Consider the following 20,486-nt stretch of genomic DNA (forward strand, 5'->3'; position numbering starts at 1 on the left):
ACCAGACTCAGGAGTTAATTCCAGCTCTGCCACTTTCTAGCTGTGTAACCTTGGCCAAGTTTCTTAACCTTATTACACCTGTTCCGTAATATGCAAACTTGGGAAATCATGCCAACTTAATAGTGTCATTGTGAGGATTAAACGTATTGAGGTGTGTAAATTTCTCAGAGCAGTGTCTGGCAGACAGCAAGTGCCCAACAAATAAAATGGTAACTATTATTGTAGTAATAATAATCGTGGGAAATGGGGTCTGGTCAAAGCATAGAGCGACTGCTGCTGCTGCTGCTAAGTCGCTTCAGTCGTGTCCGACTCTGTGCGACCCCATAGACGGCAGCCCGCAAGGCTCCCCCGTCCCTGGGATTCTCCAGGCAAGAACACTGGAGTGGGTTGCCATTTCCTTCTCCAATGCGTGAAAGTGAACAGTGAAAGTGAAGTCCCTCAGTCGTGTCCGACTCCTAGTGACCCCATGGACTGCAGCCCACCAGGCTCCTCCGCCCATGGGATTTTCCAGGCAAGAGTACTGGAGTGGGTGCCACTGCCTTCTCCCATAGAGTGACTATAGAGGAGTTTGAACTGGTGCTCTAGGCACCTGGGAACCATACTGGTTACCTGAGTGCGGAAGTAATGACCATATGGAGTGTATAATAATAACAGGAGCCACCTGCATGGGGGTTATGGTTTTTGAGGCCTATTCATACACATCATCTCAATAAGTTCTTATGGTAAATCTGTTTGAGGCTGGCTGGCCAGGATTCATTTTTATTGCATCATTTTATTTATCTATTTGTATTTATTTTGTGGGCTGCACTGCACGGCTTGTGGGATCTGATCAGTGAACTGATTAGGGATCAAACCCATGTGCCCCCTGCAGTGGAAATGTGGAATCCCAATTACGGGACCACCAGGGAATTCCCTATCACGTCATTTTATTTACTTGTTTGGCTACGCCGAGCCTTTGATGCGGCATTCAGGATCTTTTAGTTGAAGCATCTAGGATCCAGTTCCCTGAACAGGGATTGAACCCAACCCCCTGCATGGGAGTGCGGAGTTTTAGACACTGGACCACCAGGGATGTCCCAATCTCGTCATTTCAGAGATGAGAAATCGGAGGTACAGAGAGGTTAAGCAGAGGTGCCTGGAGCTAAGGAGAAGAGTGATGAGGTCATGCAACAGTCAAGGAAGAGGCTGAACCAAGGTCGGGCCTGGTGGACAGGAAAGGACTGGGGGACATTTGAAGGAAGGACCTTCAGAATTCAATGATTTGCTGAAAAAGGAAGCATCTGAGATGATACCAAACTCTCCAATCCTGTGAGTCAGAAGGTAGACAGGGGGAAGCTTGGACTGCTGGGGTGGACATGAGGAGAGAGGAAGAAGACATTGGGAAATGCTGAGCAGAAAGCAACACAGACATCCAGGTGCAGCTGAGGAGAGATGGGCCTAGAGAAAGGGTGGGTGGGGGACTGCAGGGAGGGTAGGAGAGGGGGCTCCAGCAGGGAGGGGGATGGACAAGAGCAGAGCGGTGAGGCCAGGCCTGGGTGAGAGAGGCGAAGAGAAAGAAGAGGAAGGAAGGAAGGAAAATACAGGCAGCAGAACAATACTCTACACCCCACCTTGGTCCTGGCACCACATACACCGCCCATCACAGTCTGAGGGCCCAAAGTCTATTAGTGGGGTGTTTGTTCTCATAAGAGGAGGGTGATGGTGGTCCTTTAACTACACGCCTTTAGACTAAGGAGAAATCACAGTAACTAAGAGCGCTGTCTAGGTGCTCTCACTGGTCACGTGAGGCTTGGAGTGACCCTACGAGGTGGGCAGGGCAGGGCATCTCACTGCTCTCATCCTACAGACCAAGAAACGGAGGCTCACAGAGGTGAAGGGACTTGCTCCAGACGACTCAGCCAGCAAGAGTCAGAGCAGGGACTAGAAGCTGGGCCTCACCGAGCCCCGATGTTCACCATGGAACAGTGCAGAATGCCAGTGGGTCCCCAAGGACCAGGTGGGCAAAGAGGAGGTCAGGGAGCTGTGGGCAAGATGGGTGGTTGGCACTCTCAGACAAGGGGGAGATCGCCTCCTATCCACCCAACACGTCCCCTTCCAGGAGGCTTAACCTACTGATTTTCCTTTTGCTTTGTGGAACTCTGCTACTGAGGGAGTTGTGAAATTTCCTGTGCTTCTCTGATTCTCTGAACCCAAACAGACTCTATTTATCAGTCCTTTAAGCTTGATACAAGAGAAAGATCATGCGCCTTGGAATCTAACAGACTGACATTTGTGTCCAGCTCTAGCATTTATAGCCTGTAACTTTCGGCAGCTTATTTAACCTCTCAGAGACCCAGTCTCCTCATCTATAAATGGAGGTGGTGCCTAACTCATAGCTGTCCACCTACAAAGGGGAGGTGATGGCACCTCTGCCATGGTGTTGTGAAAATTCAATGAAAAAAACATGCACACAAAGCACTAACATGGACCCTGACACACAGGCCTTCCTTGCCCTCTCCCTTTAGCCTGCTGCTGCTGCCAAGTCGCTTCAGTCGTGTCCGACTCTGTGCGACCCCATGGACTGCAGCCTACCAGGCTTCTCTGTCCATGGGATTCTCCAGGCAAGAACACTGGAGTGGGTTGCCATTTCCTTCTCCCTTTAGCCTAGTCATCTTAAAACTCAGTGAGACAGGATTAGATGATAATAGAAATGTAAAAGCCACTGGGGAAAATGTAAAAGCCACTCATGCATTCCTCCCATTTCCCCCCATTCTTCTGGGGAAACTTCTAGCCAGCTAGCCACAGGTCATGTCACACCAGGACACCATGCCACATCATTTGAGAATCTCTGTTGGAGCAACACCCCAGGGAACCCCAGGCCTGGCAGGTCCTTTTCCAGTGGCAGACCAGCAATCAATAAATAGCTGTTGGTCTGAAAATGTCAGAAGGGCCAACTGTAATATGAGTATGTTTTGGTGTGTGTGTGTATCCTGCTGGGGAAACAGTTCATGTTTATCTCTCCTCCTCCCAATCCCCTAGGGTTTATGATGTGACCTTCTTTTAATGATTAACAGCCAGAAGGCAGAGACTAAGGCATCTGTTCTGGGTTTAGAGGAATAGAAATATTTTTTGAGACCACATGTTCTGAGATGGAAACACTGATGGGGACTGACGGGGTTTGAGTAGAATCACAGAGAGCCGCTCTGAGCCCAGAAAGGAAAGAAAAGAGAAGGGGAACCACTTCCTTACCTCTTGCTGCCAGAGTGAGCATCTTGAAGGAAATTGGCACTGTGCTTATTAATGGAATAATTAGTCAGGTGCATGCAGATATCGTTCTAGGGAAAGAGACACAAGTCTGTGGGGTCAGAAGGAAGTGCAGCCTCCCACATCCTCAATGCACCCTCCCATGGACCCTGGGGTTTAAAGAGAAGGAAGAGGATGTCTTAGGGCTTACATATACTGGCAAAAAGGAGGAATAAAGAAGGGGTACCCTATAGCTGGAGCATAACACTCCCACTCCTCTGGAGGCTGAGTGGCACTCTGCTGAGGAAGACCTGAGGAACCTTGGGGCCACGGATGTGGGGGAAGGACTAAGGGCTTGCCCATGTCCTTTTTTTGAGCACCATGGAACTGTGGTTTTGCAGTCAGGCCACGAGTCCCATCCTCGCCTCTTCCTAGTTCTGTGCACTTGGGCCTTGGCCCAAGGTCCTGGACTTTCCTAGTTCTGCTGTCCTTATAACTGGATTTTAGTTTCCTCATCTGTAAATTGGAGATGATAATCCCTATTCTGAGGGCTCTTGGGAAGGCTAAATCCAAGAACAGATACACCCTGTTACACACTAAATGAGAGTCCAGCAAGTGACAGCCACATTCACCCCGCCTTGAGAATGCAGATGTAACTAGGGGTTTTTTACCAGCTTAAAGAGGAAGTGGAGGCAGCATGTTCCCAAGCTCACCAGGTTGTCTGTGCAGGGATGGGAGTAAGAGGTGGTGGCGAAGCGTGCCAGTCCTTCATTGTACACAAAAATCCTGAGGGGGTCACAGGATGTCATGAGCACATAAATCCGTAAGTCGAACTTGAACCCGTCAATGATAAAGGGCTGGGAGGAGAGAACAGAAGCCACACAGCATCAGAGGAGAAACCCAGACATGAAGCTCATTAGGGCCCTGTCTTGTGTTTGGCGTCAGCTCCAATGTTGTCTGTGTTTAAAAAAGGGTGGCCTGGGCCGGGACTGGAGAGGGAGATGTGGGGCCTGGGCCCTGTGACCCATCACGTGACCCTGTGGAAGTCACTAAACCACACCTGGCCTTTGTTTCCTGATCTGTCGAATGGCACAAGTAACTAACTACCTTGAAGAGCTCTCCTGGCAATGAAACAAAATAACACGAAGAAGTCCTGTGATGAAGGACATGTTGTCACCCTCCAGGACTGCATATACTACTGTTGCCCTTCTGCCAGAATTCTCGTGCAGTTGCAATGCTGATGGCAATGCCAGCCAGGTTTCCCTTCCATGTACCTTCTAGAAGGCTCCCTCTCTGTACTGGGCTTTATCTCCAGCCATGGAGTAAAGCTGGTTGCCCTGATCTCTCCAGAGCTACTTCTCTCTCCCAGAGGAGGTGGGATCTCCAGAGATCAGTGGCTGTCTGTTAGAGGCAAGGGGCCAGCCTGGCAGGGCCAGACCAACCTCCAAGGGCGCAAGGGCACTCTGGCCTAGGCACATGTCATCTCTCCAGTCAGAAGGCTTGGTCTGACCAAGTACAAGGCAGAAGACGGGATTTGGCATCACTCCCTCCCCGCCCTCCCTTCCCTAGTTTCACAGTGAAGCTACAGCCTGAGGGTACATGGATGATAAATAAATAGTTATGATGAAGAGGTACCTTTGAGATATAGAGCTGACAGATCATATCCTCCCCTGGTTTGATTTCTTTCACTGTTCGGGTGATGAATATACCTTTCCCTTGGCAGCCCGAATCCGGCTTACAGATGTAAGTCTTATTTTTTCTTGACCTGCTGTAGTTCTGCAAATCTCCCCAGCTACCAGAGCAGGGAGGGAATAAGACACCTTTAGCTGCGGATCAGCGAAAATGAAAGCTAGCTCTTTATTTTTTTAAAAAAAGTGACAAAAACCCTGGAATTGACAGACAGATGCCCAGAGATCTGGAGAGACAGTGGAGCACACACAGTGGACAGTGGATGGGCTCTGGAGGGAGATCAGAGCTGGATTTAAACCCAGACAACATCACTCACCAGCAGTGTGGCCCTTTGTAAGGACTTGACCTCACTAAACCTCGGTTCCCTCATCTACACAATGCAGACAATGGCAATTATCTCATACATGACACAGTGCAGGCAAGGTGTTGGTACATGCCTCACTTCCCATAAAAGTAACTGTGATCCATGCAGTTTGGCTTTGAGTTTACAGATAAGAGATGTGGAGTTCTGAATCTGACTCCAGCCCCGACAAATTATGTGACTTTGGATCTCCTTCCTTGCTCTGGACTTCAGCTTTTCCTCTGTAACACCTCCACTCTAGATAGAGTGACAGGGAAAGTGCTATCTTTTTATTTTAATTTTTGGCCTCACCCCATGGCATTTGGGATTTTAGTTCCCCAACCAGGATTGAACCTGCACCCCCTGCATTGGAAGGCGGAGTCTTAATCATTGGACCACTGGGGTAGTCCGGCAAATGCTATCTTTGAATGTACTTGAAGAAAGTATACTCAGAAGCAAGCAACCAACTTAAAGGATTCTAAATCTCAGCCTTGCAATACTTCTTGTTTTCCATTTAACTCAAAGGAGCTTTGTGGCCACTGGAAAAGTCATGTAACTACAGTGTCTCTCAGTGGCCATGAAATCTGGAGGAGCCTGCTGACCTGATGACAAACACATTTCCTTCTAAGTTGCAACTAAGCTCTGCCAATTGTTCTAGACAAGTCTGAAAAAGCTGGGCACCCTGGTGCTCTTGGTTTGGGAAAGTACTCAGTGGAGCGGGGACAGTGGGACTCCTGTGGGCCCCTGCCTTGTGAACATCATTCTGATGGCAATGCTTCTGTACCCCTACCTCCCCCCTCATCCAGACACCGGACTGTACCCACGTCATGCTCATGTCACCTTACATTTCTCCTGCTTCTCAGCGGTGTGGTCCAGAGTACTTTATGTACCAGGAATGGATATCCAGATGGATATAGTGAGACAGAGATGGGAAAAGGCTGACTGCCATGTCCTGCCATGGGTCAGAGGTCAGGCATCCCTCCCTGCTCCTAATGGTTAGAGGGCTCTAACCATTACCTCACTCCCTCCAGAAGTGCTTGAAGGCCTCAAAAATTCAGAAACTGCACAGTGAAAGGACTGGAACAAGTTCAAAATCAACAGCTTTCAAGGTGAGAACAAACTCTCATCCCAACTGCGGGCACAGGCTCCAAGGCACCCAGCCCCTAAATGTCATCTAATTTTACAGGCAGAGCCCTGTGTTTTCTCAACCTTGGACACACCCTTTATCCCTTCTCTTCCTGAAGTGAGAGAAATTGAAGATCCTATGGGAAGGGAAAGTAGTAACCAGGGTTAGGGGCAAAAGGAAAATGTAAACTGGGGGTGGGGAGTGGAGAAAGCGGCACTCACTCAGCAGGAAGACACCAGGTCCTCGGGAAAAAGTGGAAATCTTTCGGGAACATCTTCAACATGCGGCTCATATTCCTGGCCAGCAAGTCCTTGCGGCAGATTTCACTCATCCCTGGGAAGTGATTGATTTTCTGCAAAGGAAGCCGAAAGTGGTGAACAATGGGGCCCAGAGGAGCACCCACAAGCTCCCCTTTGGGGTCAGTCATAAGAGTGGGGCCCCACAGGGTCGATGCCACGCTTACACTGAGGACCAGCTCTGACCCAGATACCTGGTAACTTTTCATTTCCATCACCCGTTCCAGAGATACTGAGAAGTCAGTCCAGTAGAGAGTCCAGTCGTCATTTTCTCCTGCCTCTTGAAGGCCATACCGTTGGGCGGCCCTACGCACTGCCAGGAGGGAGAGGAAGAAAGACCCAAGGGGGGAAGTGGGGAAGGAGCATGAGAGGGGGAGGTTACGTTCCTAGGTGCTCCCAGACTGTACATGGAAGCCAGACTAGTGGGCTCCTTGGGACCGGAAGCCATCTTGCCCCATCTGGACACGCCGTTGCCAAGAAAGGAACACAGAGAGTCGAAAGCTTTTGGAGAGCACGGCCTGTGCCCAGCCATCACCACGGAAGGTTTTCTGAGGTCAGTGTTTCCCCCACCCTTGCCAGGAAGCAGGCCTTTGGCTTTCCTCCAAACACTAGCACTGAGTGTTCAGGGAATATAAACTAATCCTTAACGTCAGCCAAAACCAAGCTTAATTAGTAAGGTAAATTGACAGAAGAAAACTACACAGTGTATTTCAAAACCGCACACATCCTTCTTTCCTGGTCCCTATTAATAACTGGGAGCTGACTCCAACACAAATTCAAATACCTTCAAGGGCCTGGAAAGGAAGAAGTGCCTGTAGTGACCCGAAGAGTCAGGACCAGCCTAAAGCACCCAAATTCAAAGTGAAAATAATGACACTCTGCTCTGCAGTCAAAGTAGGTCTGCAGGTCATCTTTAGCCCATGGACTGCCAGTTTGTAACTTGTGCTCCAAAAAAGAGCCATTGATTGCAGCCATCGCTGCCAGCTCTTCAACAGATCCCCCAATAACCATAAACAGGAACTATAGATAGTGGAAGTACACACCACTGAGATCAAAACTCATATTTTCTTGGAATGAGATTGCCAAATTTCTCAAATAGTTAATTGGACTGGGAGATGCAAAGAACACAATTAGAAGACACCCCTTTCCTGTCCTCAGGAATATATGAGTGACCCTTCCCAACTCTTTGGGAGAATCTGGTGGGGTCCCCACGGTGGATGCGTTGAGGGCGGATGCTCACCACTCTCATATCGGCAGCTGGATAGATTGATCACCAATCATCTGGAAAAGAGAAAGGGGAAAGCACCAAGACAGAGACAGACACACTTGCCAGAACAAGTGACTGCATGCAGAAACATCCAGCCCCATGGGAGCTGAGTGAAATCTCAGTGGCCACACTGAGCCTGCTTTGACCATTCCTGTTACCAAGGACACACACCCCTGTAGCTGCAGAGTGACAGGAAACATGGGTGCAGAGTACTATTGCTCTGCCTATGAGCTAGAAATTCTGTATTGTGATTATAGCTGATTTTGAAGCTTCACATTAACATCATCACTCCTCAATCCTCTAATTCCAGTGGCCCATCAGGAATAGGAAGTGAACATCTTTTTGGCCAAAATATTTAATGGTCTCCCTCCTATTGCCCCCCATTAAGGGAAGCTATGAGTTTGAAAGATAAGATGTCAGATATCAATCAGTCTGAGGAGTGATTCATCCCTCCCCCGCCCCCCACCAAGAATGGAGTAGGGTATGGCAAAATATTAAATAAGAACTGGAATACAGAAGCCACAGTCAGATCCTAAGAAATCAATGTGGTTCTGTTACATTTAAAGTATCCTAAATCCCCAAGACAATAAGTACTCTCTTAAAATGAGGAAATCGTCTCTCTCCACACAATTTTTCAAAAGGCATTCTAACAACAGAATAAAGATGAGGACAGGTGTGGTTTTAGATTACACACACCATTATTTGATACTATAAAACAGATAATCAAAAGTAGGTTCTTTTTTATATGAACCAAAAATGGTACGACTTACTCCACAGTTTCTCCTTTACCTACTCCTTCGCAGCTGAGGCCCCCTCCCCTCCAGGTCTCTCCTGCTTTTCCCAACATGGATCCCCATTCCCCATTTTGCAATCCTAACCTCTTTTTCTTCCTCTTCTTCTTGCCTTGCTGATGGGCACTCTGAAGCCCCCTTTGCGCCCCAGTGTTCTCTCTCACAAAAGCCATGGTGATGATTTCTTTAGAATCTTCTATAGAACCGTCCTCTTTCTCTTCTGAGTCTGTCCCTTCCTCTTCTTCCAAAGGTAGGCACTGGAGCATCTCCCCTGCCTGCGAGGAGGCTCAGGGGAAATACTGCCCCCACCTCTACCCTGGAGAGAGGGCAAACAGAATGGCAGTTACTCAGATCCACCTGCAGGGGGACCCCCTCCCTTGCTCATGTGGGCGGTGGGCCAGCACTCAGAACCCGACAACAGGTTGCAGTGCATGAAACGCTACCTCACCTCCACGGTTCGTGCAAGCTCCAGCAAGGAGCTGATTGCACCTTTTGCCATGACTATGACCTTGGGGACTCATTCAGCCAACTCTGGCCTTGGTTTTTCCCTCCTGGGGTTTTCAGCATCATAGCAAGCTGAGATGCTATGCCTGGCACCAGGTAAACAGTTTTATTAAACTGAGTGAGTGTCTGGAGACAGCCTCAGAACTGAGCCCTGAGCCTCCCTAGCTGAGAGAGTTGGTCCCCATGGTTGTAGATGGGGTGCTTTGAGGAGGTCTGTTAACTATTCAGGCGCTGCATCAAACATCCCGCATGCAACTGACATTCACAAGTGCAGGACTGACTTGTAGCTGACTGAGCAAGACTCCAGCCCAGGGTCAGATGCAACCCTTCAGAGACTTCAACCACAGATGAGGCTACAGTGTCTCCCTCACCACCCAATTCAAAATAAAAGCAAGACAAAATAATAAAATACCTACAAGGAAGTCCAGCAAAGTTCTCATCCCCTAACCCCACCTCCATGATGACTTCCTTGATGCTTGCTTGAAATTTCAAAATCAAGTTTTTCGACATGGATTTTAATGCCCTTGCTTCACTAATCCTTAGGAATGTGCTTAGTCTGGCTTTGGGTAGCTAGAACTGCCCAGGCCCAATGAACTGATTCATATCCCCTTCACATCTGAGGCTTCTATGACCATAAAACCAGATTTCTGGTACATTCTCCTCACCTCCCCAAACCCCACCAACCTCTTCATTATTTTAATCCCTCTGATTTGATGCCAATAGTCCTCTTGCTAATTACCCTATTCTTTCTTCAAAACTCCTTGGCTTTTAAAAAATGGTTAATATCTTTACTACAATTTATTCTAATTTATTATTATCATTGAAATACTGTTAATGTTCTAACATTAAAGGAAGCTCAGAAAAGGGCAAGGTGGGAAGCCACCTGTAACTAACAGAGCAACTTTGGCCTTTTCGTGCATTCTCTTTTTTTTTAATGTGGACAGTTTAAAAAGTCTTTATTGAGTTTGTTACAAAACTGCTTCTGTTTTATGTTTTGGTTTTTGGCCACAAGGCATGTGAAATCTTAATTCCTGGCCCAGGGATCAAACCTGTGTCTTCTGCATTGGAAGGCAAAGTCTTAGCGACTGGACCAGAGGGAAGTCCCTTGTATATTCCTTTTTATTCTAAAATTCTAATTATCATTAGTCTTATATACGTCTTATATAATTATAATTATATAATAAACAACATTTGATCTGCTTTTTGTCCCTTACTATCATATCATAACCATTCTTTTGGTTGTGGCAAATTTTACATAGTTCTAGCTTTTCATCATTGTGTAATAATATCCCACTGAAGGAATGTGTCTGAATTTAACCAGCCATTGCAATTAAATGCAGTTATTGGCAATGAAAGTTGCTTTCAATTCTACTATTATATAAATAGCTCTAAAATGTACACTTTCATGTATAGAAGAGCCTTTATTTCTTTAGGATTATAGTCTTAAGATATTTATCCAGAACCAGAATTACTAAGTTAATAGATATGGAAATTATGTAGCCTCTGATATTTTATTTATTTATTTATATCATCATGTTATTTCCCAGAGGGATTCCAACAATTTCAACTACCACCAGCAGCATGCAATTACAGCAGGCTCAGCAGAGTCACACAGCCTCTTGGGAATTACCTCCCCTCTATACCCAACCTTGCTAATTCCAGACAACTTCGATACCTTACAGCCGTGTTTTATTTAACATTATGATACCCTGCCACCACTCTCCATTTCTTTTTCAAACCAAAATGGGGGAGGGTGCTCTAATTCAGAGGCTACCTATGAATAATTTAATAATAAAACCCTACATGGACATAATTCCTTAGGTTTTCCAAAGAATTTTCACATACACCATCTCACTGAATGCTCGTAGCCACCACTGAGAGGAACAGCAGAGCTCTTAAGTGGCCAAGAACTGCCCCTGGCTTCTCTCTCTTGCTGAAGAGGGCTGTTCCTCACAGCCAAGCCATCTGTGGTGACGCCTGCCCTGAGCAGGGGGAGAAAGGCTGCACTCAGTGCAATTAACAGATGAAACCTGGGCGTTGTGCGTCAATTTTTCTCAGTGAACAGGCATATTCTTGGAAAAGTTCAAGAGGACTGCAGTACATGATATCTTGACCTTGGACTGCTCGCTTCCTGCCAGGTAAACGGCCGGCTCCCCTCCCCTGGCCTCCACAATGGCTCCTGTTTACCAAGCCCTCTAGGAGGAGTGGCTCCATTTACCTAAAGGTTAATGTTAACTTGAGGAGGGAAAACTGACCCTGAATCTGGCCTCTGGAGTTGCAAGTTGTCTTTGCCCTTTTTCAAATCCTTGCCCAAGTGGTAAAAACAAGTCAGGGTTGCTTGTATTTGTCTGGCTCAAAAAGAACAACAACAACCCCCCTCTAAAAAAAAAAAAAGCCAGTCAAATTCTGTTTACTCTTGCACAAGAGAGCCTCAGGCACAGAAGGCAAGGAAGGGACGGAGCTTGTGTAGTTCTGTGGGTTCATCATGGCAGACTTGCCCACCTTCCTCTGTAAACTAGGCTACATGAGACACACTTGGAAGGCACCCGAGACAGATGCAAGACAGCAGACAACAGCCATTGCCACGTGTGACTATTTTCGCTTTGTCTTTGGGAGCTTTCTCTTCCCCAGCCCTCTTCTTCCTATTTCATACCCAAGGCTAAATCCTGTTGGCTTCTCTCCAGCCCCTAAAAGAGAACAACTCACTCAACATTTGTCACCAGGGTTTGCCTCCTGAATCTAGCCTACAGAAATGTTTACTTGCCCCACAGTGGTGGTCATCACTGTTAGAGATGTAAAAAAGAAGTAGCTGCCAATAACTGGGAAATGTAGATCTGTCATAAAAATCTAGATGTCCATTACTTTCAGAAAAGGAGGTCCCCATAGCTTCAGACCAGCAATCAACCAGAACTGAGCAATGGCTCCCTCTCTAGACATTTTCCAGTCTGCCTCAGTCCCTATCATTCCCTATTGTCTACCTGATTCAGGAGCCAAGTGACAGTTACCCTCATGTTGTTGTTTTCCATTTAGCAGCATTAAGAGAGAGAGGAAACACTTTTGTATGCCCCAGATCACTTCTCTTTCATTTAGGCTTCACGTCTGACCCCACAGACATCTGAATTTACTCAGACTCTGCTAGCAGATCTCAACTTTTCTTTCCCAGTCTCAGCAACTACTCCCTGTTAACCTGGGGGTTCCTACCTACCTACCTACTCTCCTGTCTTAAAATTTGGTCAAAAGCAATCTTGTAGCCTCGAGAAATCAAAAGAGGTGAGGCCACAGATTCAAAGAACAAGGTTAAGGAGAATGCAAAGAAGGGAGGGGGGCTGCTGCTGGCATCCTGAAATACGGTACTTATATCCCAGTGGAAGGGCCTGTGCCTGATGAAGCTCCAATACTTCAGCCACGTGAGAAGAACTGACTCATTAGAAAAGACCCTGATGCTGGGAAAGATTGAAGGCAGGAGGAAAAGGGGATGACAGAGGATGAGATGGTTGGATGGCATCACAAACTCAGTGGACATGAGTTTGAGCAAGGTCCATGAGATGGTGAAAGACAGGGAAGTCTGGCATGCTGCAGTCCACGGGGTCGCACTGAGTAACTGACGACAACAAAGGGCCTGTGCAGTCAGGGATGTGGCTTTAAACCACTTTCTAAAAGGCAGCTGTACGGAAGTGGCTAAGAACTCAAGATTCTGGAGTCTATCTGCCTAGATTTAAGTCCACGCTTTGCCATTTCCTAGGCGTGTGATCTCAGGCAATTTACTTATCATAACAGCTCTCTGCCTTAGCTTCCTCAGCTGTAAAATGGTGTACCCCAGCCATGAGAATTAAATGTAGTAATTCATCTGAGTTAATACAGTATGCTTAGGAGAGTGCCTGGCACATAGCAGGTGCTCACTATTTGCTATCATTCTCAGCTGTGTGGCCCTGGACTGTGACTTCTCTGATGGAAGAGGCTATTGTGAATTCTCAACTCTTGCCACAGTGTCTAACACATAACAGAGATCCCTATGCTTCTTGAATGAATGGACTGGAAGGATGAATAAACGCAGGAACTAGTTTCACCTTTCTAAGGTTCCTTTTCCTCATCTATATAATAGAAATGTTGTGTGAGCATAAAAAATAACTTTTTTTAAGCATTGACTTTGCATCCTTTCATACAGCAGGCATTTAAAACAGTTTCATTCACTATAATAGTAAATACTATTTACAACCTACTTACCTAGACTACTTAGCATGCGTGCGTGCTAAGTTGCTTCAGTCCTGTGAGACTCTGTGTGACCCTATGGACTGTATAGCCCACCAGGCTCCTCTGCTCATGGGATTCTCTAGGAGTGGGTTGCCATGCCCTCCTCCAGGGGGTCTTCCCAACCCAGAGATCAAACCCATGTCTCCTACGTCTCCTGCATTGGCAGGCAGATTCTTTACCACTAGCACCACCTGGGAAGCCCACTTACCAAGTATAACAGGTATTAATTATACTTACCAAGTATAACAGGTATTAATTATACTAAAGCACTTTACATACATACTGTCTCATCTCATCCTCATAATATCATACCATAGATACTCTCTTACTTCTATTACAGATGAGAAGGCTGAAACACAGAGAGGGTAAGAGGCAAACCTGGGATTAGAAGCTATATTCATATTCATCTGACCCCACATCCTGTCTCTCCTCTACACTCCATCCACTGCCTTTTCCTCTCTGCCAATCACCCGTAAACGACCATAACCATAAAGTGAAGCGACTGATTTCCTAGCTCCCAGAAGCAGTCTTGGTGATGTTAGCCTCTTAAGCATCAGCTGGTCCCACACCATTTTCTTTTAAGCCAAATACTTCTAAATTTGCACTTCCAACAAGGGGCCTGGATCTCCCCAGATCTGACATAATCTGAGACCAGCCCTATTGTTCCTACTGTGTATGTATTTTCATTCTGTTTCTTTCCCTTCTTTTTGCCAGTGTCCACACTGTACCAGGGCTCTTATTTGAGTGTAATTAGAGCATGTTCCAGTCGAATTCCTGAATATTACAGCTGGGAGGAACCTTGGAAATTGTCCAGTTCAGCCTGTTTGCTTCTTAGAGGTTTTTTTTGTTTTTTGTTTTTTGTTTTTTTTTGACAGTGCCATAATCTTTTTATAATGTAATCTCACAAGTCACATCCCACCATTTCTGCCCTATTCTAAATACCTGCCTGCCAGTCTTTAGCTGGATGTTATGTAGCTACTAAGTAAAAAGTAAAAGTAAAAAGTCACTCAGTCGTGTCCAACTCTTTGCGACCCCGTGGACTATAGCCTATCAGGCTCCTCCGTCCATGGGATTCTCCAGGTAAGGATACTGGAGTGGGTTGCTATTTCCTTCTCCAGGGGAGAAGTTACTGCTGCTGCTAAGTCACTTGTCGTGTCCGACTCTGTGCGACCCCATAGACGGCAGCCCACCAGGCTCCCCCGTCCCTGGGATTCTCCAGGCAAGAACACTGGAGTGGGTTGCCAATTCCTTCTCCAATGCATGAAAGTGAAAAGTGAAAGTGAAGTCGCTCAGTCGTGTCTGACTCTTAGCGACCCCATGGACTGCAGCCTACTAGGCTCCTCCGTCCATGGGATTTTCCAGGCAAGAGTACTGGAGTGGGGTGCCATTGCCTTCTCCTTCTTAGAGGTTTTGAAATCCCCCTCCCAGCTAGCGGAGAGGGACAACTTGTAGAAAGCCAGAGAGAAGTCAGCAGAGCCAGGATCAAAGCCCCAGCTTCCTGCCCTTCTACACAGCTTTCCATTATGCTAGTCAGTGGGCAGGCAATATAGATGAAGGGACTTAGGGAGTTAAAGCAAAAACAACATACATACTACGCTGCACAAATATATGTAGCAAACATAGCAAATATCATCTTCAGTTTTTCTTGATAACACAAGACACAGTGAATTCCCCTTCCCAAGTAAAATAGTTAAGACAGTGGAAAAAAACCCTGTTTGCATTTTGGTATGGGATTTGATCTTGGGATCTTCCAAGCAGAGGTTGCCAACCAAAGCCTAGTGACAGCATGAAAATGACTTCCATTGGCCACCAGGGGGAGGGGATGAGCACTGGGAGAGCTCCACACAAGCAAACACAATGCAGGTTACTTGGAGAGACCCATTTCCACTTCTCAAAGACTACACATGTTGACTACCCTTGGCCCGAGAGGTGCTACAGAAGGGTGGGAAATGTTTAGTGCTTTCCTTTGCTAGGCTGAATTAATACGTTTAGTTGCTCAGTCATGTCCGACTCTGCGACCCATAGACTGCAACCTGCAAGGCTCCTCTGTCCATGGGGATTCTCCAGGCAAGAATACTAGACTGGGTTGCCATGCCCTCCTCCAGGGGATCTTCCCAACCCAGAGATTGAACTCAGGGTTCCCACATTGTAGGCAGATTCTTTACCGTCTGAGCCACCAGGGAAGCCCGAGAATACAGGAATGGGTAGCCTATCCCTTCTGCAGGGAATCTTCCCAACCTAGGAATCGAACTGGGGTCTCCTGCATTTCAGGCAGATTCTTTACCAGCTGAGCTACCAGGGATTAATATGGGGGTCTGTAAAAGGGAGGAAAGAATCATTTGGTTGTTAAGTGTTTCAAATGTTAGCCTAGTTTTTTTAACCCTGACCTTCACAACCTAGGCTTTTCTTTTGGTCTGTAGGAATTCATTCAGCACTGAAGAGTTTTCCTACTGTGTCTGCCTGTGATTTCCTTCTCTTCTTCCAAATAATAGGTTTTCCTGCACTCCACTCACCTTTTAATCTTTTGGTCCTCATTCCCCTACCAGAAGCATAGAATGCCTCTGCTAGCTCTTAGAAAAGATAGAAGTAGATAGGGCAAAAAAGATATGGAGTAAGATCTCTGGATCTTGCTTTTAGCTTTGCCTCTTTGACATAGGGTATATTTAGAAGCCAGTGCTTATATTCTCCCTCATTTCCTATCTTTTCCATCATTACAGAATCACCAAGAAGATAAAAGCTTAATATCCAGGAAAGTGCTTTGAACTTTGAAGCGGGCAGAATAAAATAAAATGCCTACTATGGTCCTCCACCTCTTCCCCTACTCTAGCAAGGTTATTTTTTATGCCTCTTGTTACCAGAGTCAATTTGAGCACTATTTGGTCTATATTTTAGCATAAAACTATGACTTCAGAAAGGAAGGGCTTCCCTGGTGCCTCAACTGGTAAAGACTCTGCAATGTAGGAGACCTGGGTTCAATCCCGGGTTGGGAAGACCCCCTGGAGAAGGGAACGGCTATCTACTTCAGTATTCTGGCCTGAAGAATTCCATGGACTGTATAATCCATGGGGTCACAAAGAGTTGGACACGACTGAGAGACTTTCACTTTCACTATGGTCTTTTGGCTTTTCATTCTATCCACTCTTTGAATTTCAGCAAAGGGCCTTGAAGGGACCCTTAGCAAAACCCAGACTAACAAGGGAGGCACTCAACTATTCAAGGGTTTTGCCAATAATTGCTGAGAATAACTGGCCACGTTCCCTGCGAACAAGAAACGTGCTGACTCAGATGCCATCTTTTATTCTGCTAGAAATCAAGGCATTCTGCAAGACTGGAAGATGCAATTTTCAGGCAGGCTCATACCCAGTCATTTTCTCCACATTACGCAGTCGGACATGACTGAAGCGACTTAGCAGCAGCAACTAGCAAAGACAGATTGCTTCTGGACCCAAACCCCACCTCTACCACTTACTATAACAGAAGCGTGACTGTGGATGAGTGATTCTCTCTGTACCTCAGTTCCCTCGTAAGTAAAATGAAAATAATATTCACCTCATGAGGTTGCTTTAAAGATTGAGTTAATATATCTAAAGCTCTTAAAGTAATGTTTGGTTCAAAATAAGGGCTATTGTAAAATGAAAATATAATTGTGGCACTGGTGTACACAATAAATAACTTAAGTGCCTAGCACATACTAGGGTTTAGTAAACTGTTAACTCCCTTCCCACGTTCATTCCTATTAATAAATATGTTACATTTTTCCCTAGGGTTCAAGTCCCAAAGAATTTTCCTCAAGCCTAGAAGGGTTTTCCTTCAGGAAGGTGAGAAATAACGCCTAGAAGTGAAAGAAAAAGGAGATGGGTTATTTGCTGCTGCTGCTAAGTCGCTTCAGTCGTGTCCGACTCTGTGCAACCCTATAGACGGCAGCCCATCAGGCTCCCCTGTCCCTGGGATTCTCCAGGCAAGAACACTGGAGTGGGTTGCCATTTCCTTCTCCAATGCATGAAAATGAAAGTGAAGTAGCTCAGTCGTTTCCGACTCTTAGCGACCCCATGGACTGCAGCCTACCAGGCTCCTCTGCCCATGGGATTTTCCAGGCAAGAGTACTGGAGTGGGTTGCCATTGCCTTCTCCGAGGTTATTTGCAGAGGGCTGGAAAGGAGGTAGGTTATTTGCAGGGGGCTGCGCTGCCACGAGAAACTGAGTGTCTTTCTGTAAGGATTCTCCAGACAAAGGAAGAAAGGTGGTCAGGAGAAGGATCCGAGGATGAGGAATGAGGAAAGGGACAGAGTTGTGCGATTCCTAGGGATCTCTGGTATCTCAGGGACAGCTCCCTGGGGGCCTCGGTTTGGGGAAATCGAGGGAGGGCAGGAAGTGAGGGTGCGCACAGAGGGCGACCCAGGTTTGGGAGGAAAGGTAGGTTAGGAAAGAGTGAGGAGCTGGGAAAAGAATGGCTGGTGTGTGATAAAGGTCCTGGCATGGGGTCCTGAGGATGAGAAACGGGAGTGAGAATATTTTAGCAATGAACTGAGTATGGGGCGTGGAAGAGGGCGAGCGATACCTAGACCTGCTGAGAAGAGGTGGGCTACAGGAGAACCGAGAGAAAGCAGGGGCGTGCAGGAGGCTTTTGCCACAGAATGCCACCAGGGAAGGGCAGAGGGGTAGCTTTGGGAAACTGGGCACCGTGGGGGACGAGGGGGACATGTAGAACCCGGTTTTCACTGGCGAGGCACTAGGAGGCCGTAGCCTGGGGGCAGCAGCGGGCTTTGGGGCGCTCTTACCCGCAATTCCTATTCCCCTGTCTCGCCCCCGCTCTGCCGCCCGTATAGCTCGCAACCACACTCTTGGTCGGAGACACGCTCCCTCTGGCTGCCAGACAACCCCTAACCCCAACCCTAGCCGCTCCTAATTTGGGGTCCGCCCGGCCCCTATTTGCATATAGGGCTTTCCAGGGCTTCGATTGGCCCCTTCGGTAGTTGGCATGCCCCCCGCCTCCCGAATCCAGTTAACCGCTCGGAGAGAGAAGCGCCCGAGGTCGTCCCGGGAGACGCCGAGGACGCTGGGACGCGGGGCCGCGCTCCAGCCGCGCGAGGCGCAACTACCGCTTGCCCTCCGCGGGTCCCCGCCTTACCGGATCCGCCCAGCCCTCCCCGATCCGCCCCGCCCCCGGGTCCTAGGCTGACCCAGCCCGCGCCGTCCGGGCGTCGTGCGCAGGCGCGGCTTGAACGTCGGGGACCGGAGCGAATCAGAACGTCTGATTCTGGAGCTCCAGGGGCGTTAGTCGGTCCGAGCGAGGGGCGCCTTGGGCCTTAGGCACTCTGTAGAGGGTAAACATCCACTAACCGGAGCAGGAAACACCGAGCGGAGAGGGCTAGATTGAAACCCAAGTCGAGATCTCAGGTTTCCTGTGTAACCTCGGACAGCCGACGTGACCTGGGACTTAGCTTCTTTAGCAGTAAAATGGGTACCACAAGCCTGTGACGAACCACTCAGGCTTATTGAATCATGATACCTCAGAGGGTGGGAGGAGGGGCCGGAGGGGGGGGTTCTGACCCCGCCACTGAACTGGCCAATAAGAAAGAGCCGCCCAGGGCTCAGGGGTTTTGACTTCTCAAAACAACACCTTGACTGTTCTCAGGTGGAGAATCAGAGTAGTGGCTGGATTCAGGTAATTGTGGTTTCCTAAAGTTTCCAGCTGTCTGAGCTTAGAGTCCTGCCTGGAAAGGATTGGCAGCCAGTAAAGAATCGGACACGACTGAGAGACTAAGCACAGCACAGAGCTGTTTTTGCCTGGGTTAATTCAGATTGGTGAAAGATTGAACAAAGGATTGATTTTAAGTCTTGAATCATAGCGATTTTGAGAAACTCCCTTAACGGATTGAACCGAGGAGGGATATACATCCCTCTTCGTTCTTGAAATTTTTCCAGATGCTTGACTTGATGCCACTGAAATGTAGCTGCTCCTGTGAAAAAAAGATCGTTTAGTCCCAAGGAGTAAGATTTATGTACGACTTGGATCATTACTTTCTTTTCCAGCAATTGAAGGGAGACATGTAAGAAGGAGAAGACCTCCTAAGAAAACCTGTGGTCAAAACAACTAAGGGAAAAGACAAAATCCACATCTGTGATGTGAAGCATGCTGAAGTTAGTCCAGGAGCTAAGTTTTAGCAGGTTCACTGGGAACTTTGTACCCAGGACTTCGTACCATGCTGTGATAGAATACTGGAGAAACAGCAGGTGAATGGACTTAAAAAAAAAAAATCTTCAGAAGAGTTTTTACTTTTAAGTTGGAAGTATTTGGGCTACAGCCGATGCAGAAAGAAATCCAATTTGAACTTCCCTGATATAAATAAACCAGAGTGTTCCAAACACCAGTGGTCACAACCTGGCAACCCCCTCCACCCGCCCAGGAAGGTCTCCAGTCAGGCAGGCACCACCCAGCCATTTGGAATGTCCATTTTCTTGGACATTCCAAAAAGTTGTGTAAACAAGTCTCATTAGAGACTTCCATCCTTTGAATCCCTAATCACCCCCACTCTTATTAAACTGATGTCTAAACCTTAATCCCTAGCTATTTGGGGTAGTTACTCACTCCTGAATGCTCTGGTGTACATAAAAACTTTGCTACCTTTCAGACCTAAATTGGTAGAGGAAAAGTTTTCCTGCCAACCCAGGACACCACCCCTTTACCTGCTGATCTGCTCAAGCAGGAGGCTAGAGGCAAAGGCATAGCATAACCTGAAGCAGACACTAAAATCCTGCTACTTGGTGCTTAAATTCACACTGGAGGACCCAAGGTGCACCCTTCCAGAAGCCTCTCTGCCATCCTGTTCTCTTCCCTCTTCCCACCAGGTGGCCCTAGGCCATCTTGCCCTTCCCCCTCTCCAGGGCCTTGGGGATCCAGGTGACCATCATCAACTGGCCACCCAACAGATGCTTCCCTAAGACCAACTGTCCCAGCTCTGTTCCCCTCCCCCATCCCGCCTCTTTCTTTCCCCAGTGTC

At 47.4% G+C, this 20,486-nt stretch overlaps 1 protein-coding gene across 4 annotated transcripts in view; it reads right to left on the minus strand.

The window, feature by feature from the left end:
• Positions 1-20,223, minus strand: part of TTLL6 (tubulin tyrosine ligase like 6) — a 49,778-nt gene extending 29,555 nt beyond the window's left edge. For 2 of the 4 annotated variants that reach the window (XM_044939072.1, XM_044939071.1), the window contains exons 1-9: positions 20,173-20,222; positions 18,826-19,445; positions 8,819-9,047; positions 7,914-7,951; positions 6,868-6,986; positions 6,599-6,729; positions 4,858-5,014; positions 3,936-4,079; positions 3,229-3,314 (exon numbers count right to left, since the gene is read on the minus strand). In XM_044939072.1, the coding sequence (XP_044795007.1) occupies positions 3,229-3,314; positions 3,936-4,079; positions 4,858-5,014; positions 6,599-6,729; positions 6,868-6,986; positions 7,914-7,951; positions 8,819-8,997 (854 nt within the window). In that variant the 5' untranslated portion in view covers positions 8,998-9,047; positions 18,826-19,445; positions 20,173-20,222. Of the gene's footprint in view, positions 1-3,228; positions 3,315-3,935; positions 4,080-4,857; positions 5,015-6,598; positions 6,730-6,867; positions 6,987-7,913; positions 7,955-8,818; positions 9,048-13,723; positions 13,836-18,825; positions 19,446-20,172 lie in introns of all 4 variants that reach the window. The other 2 variants (XM_044939074.1, XM_044939073.1) reach the window with 2 other exon arrangements.
• Between the last annotated feature and the right edge of the window lie 263 nt (positions 20,224-20,486).

This window comes from Bubalus bubalis, chromosome 3, assembly GCF_019923935.1.
Source record: "Bubalus bubalis isolate 160015118507 breed Murrah chromosome 3, NDDB_SH_1, whole genome shotgun sequence".
Taxonomy (NCBI): domain Eukaryota; kingdom Metazoa; phylum Chordata; class Mammalia; order Artiodactyla; family Bovidae; genus Bubalus; species Bubalus bubalis.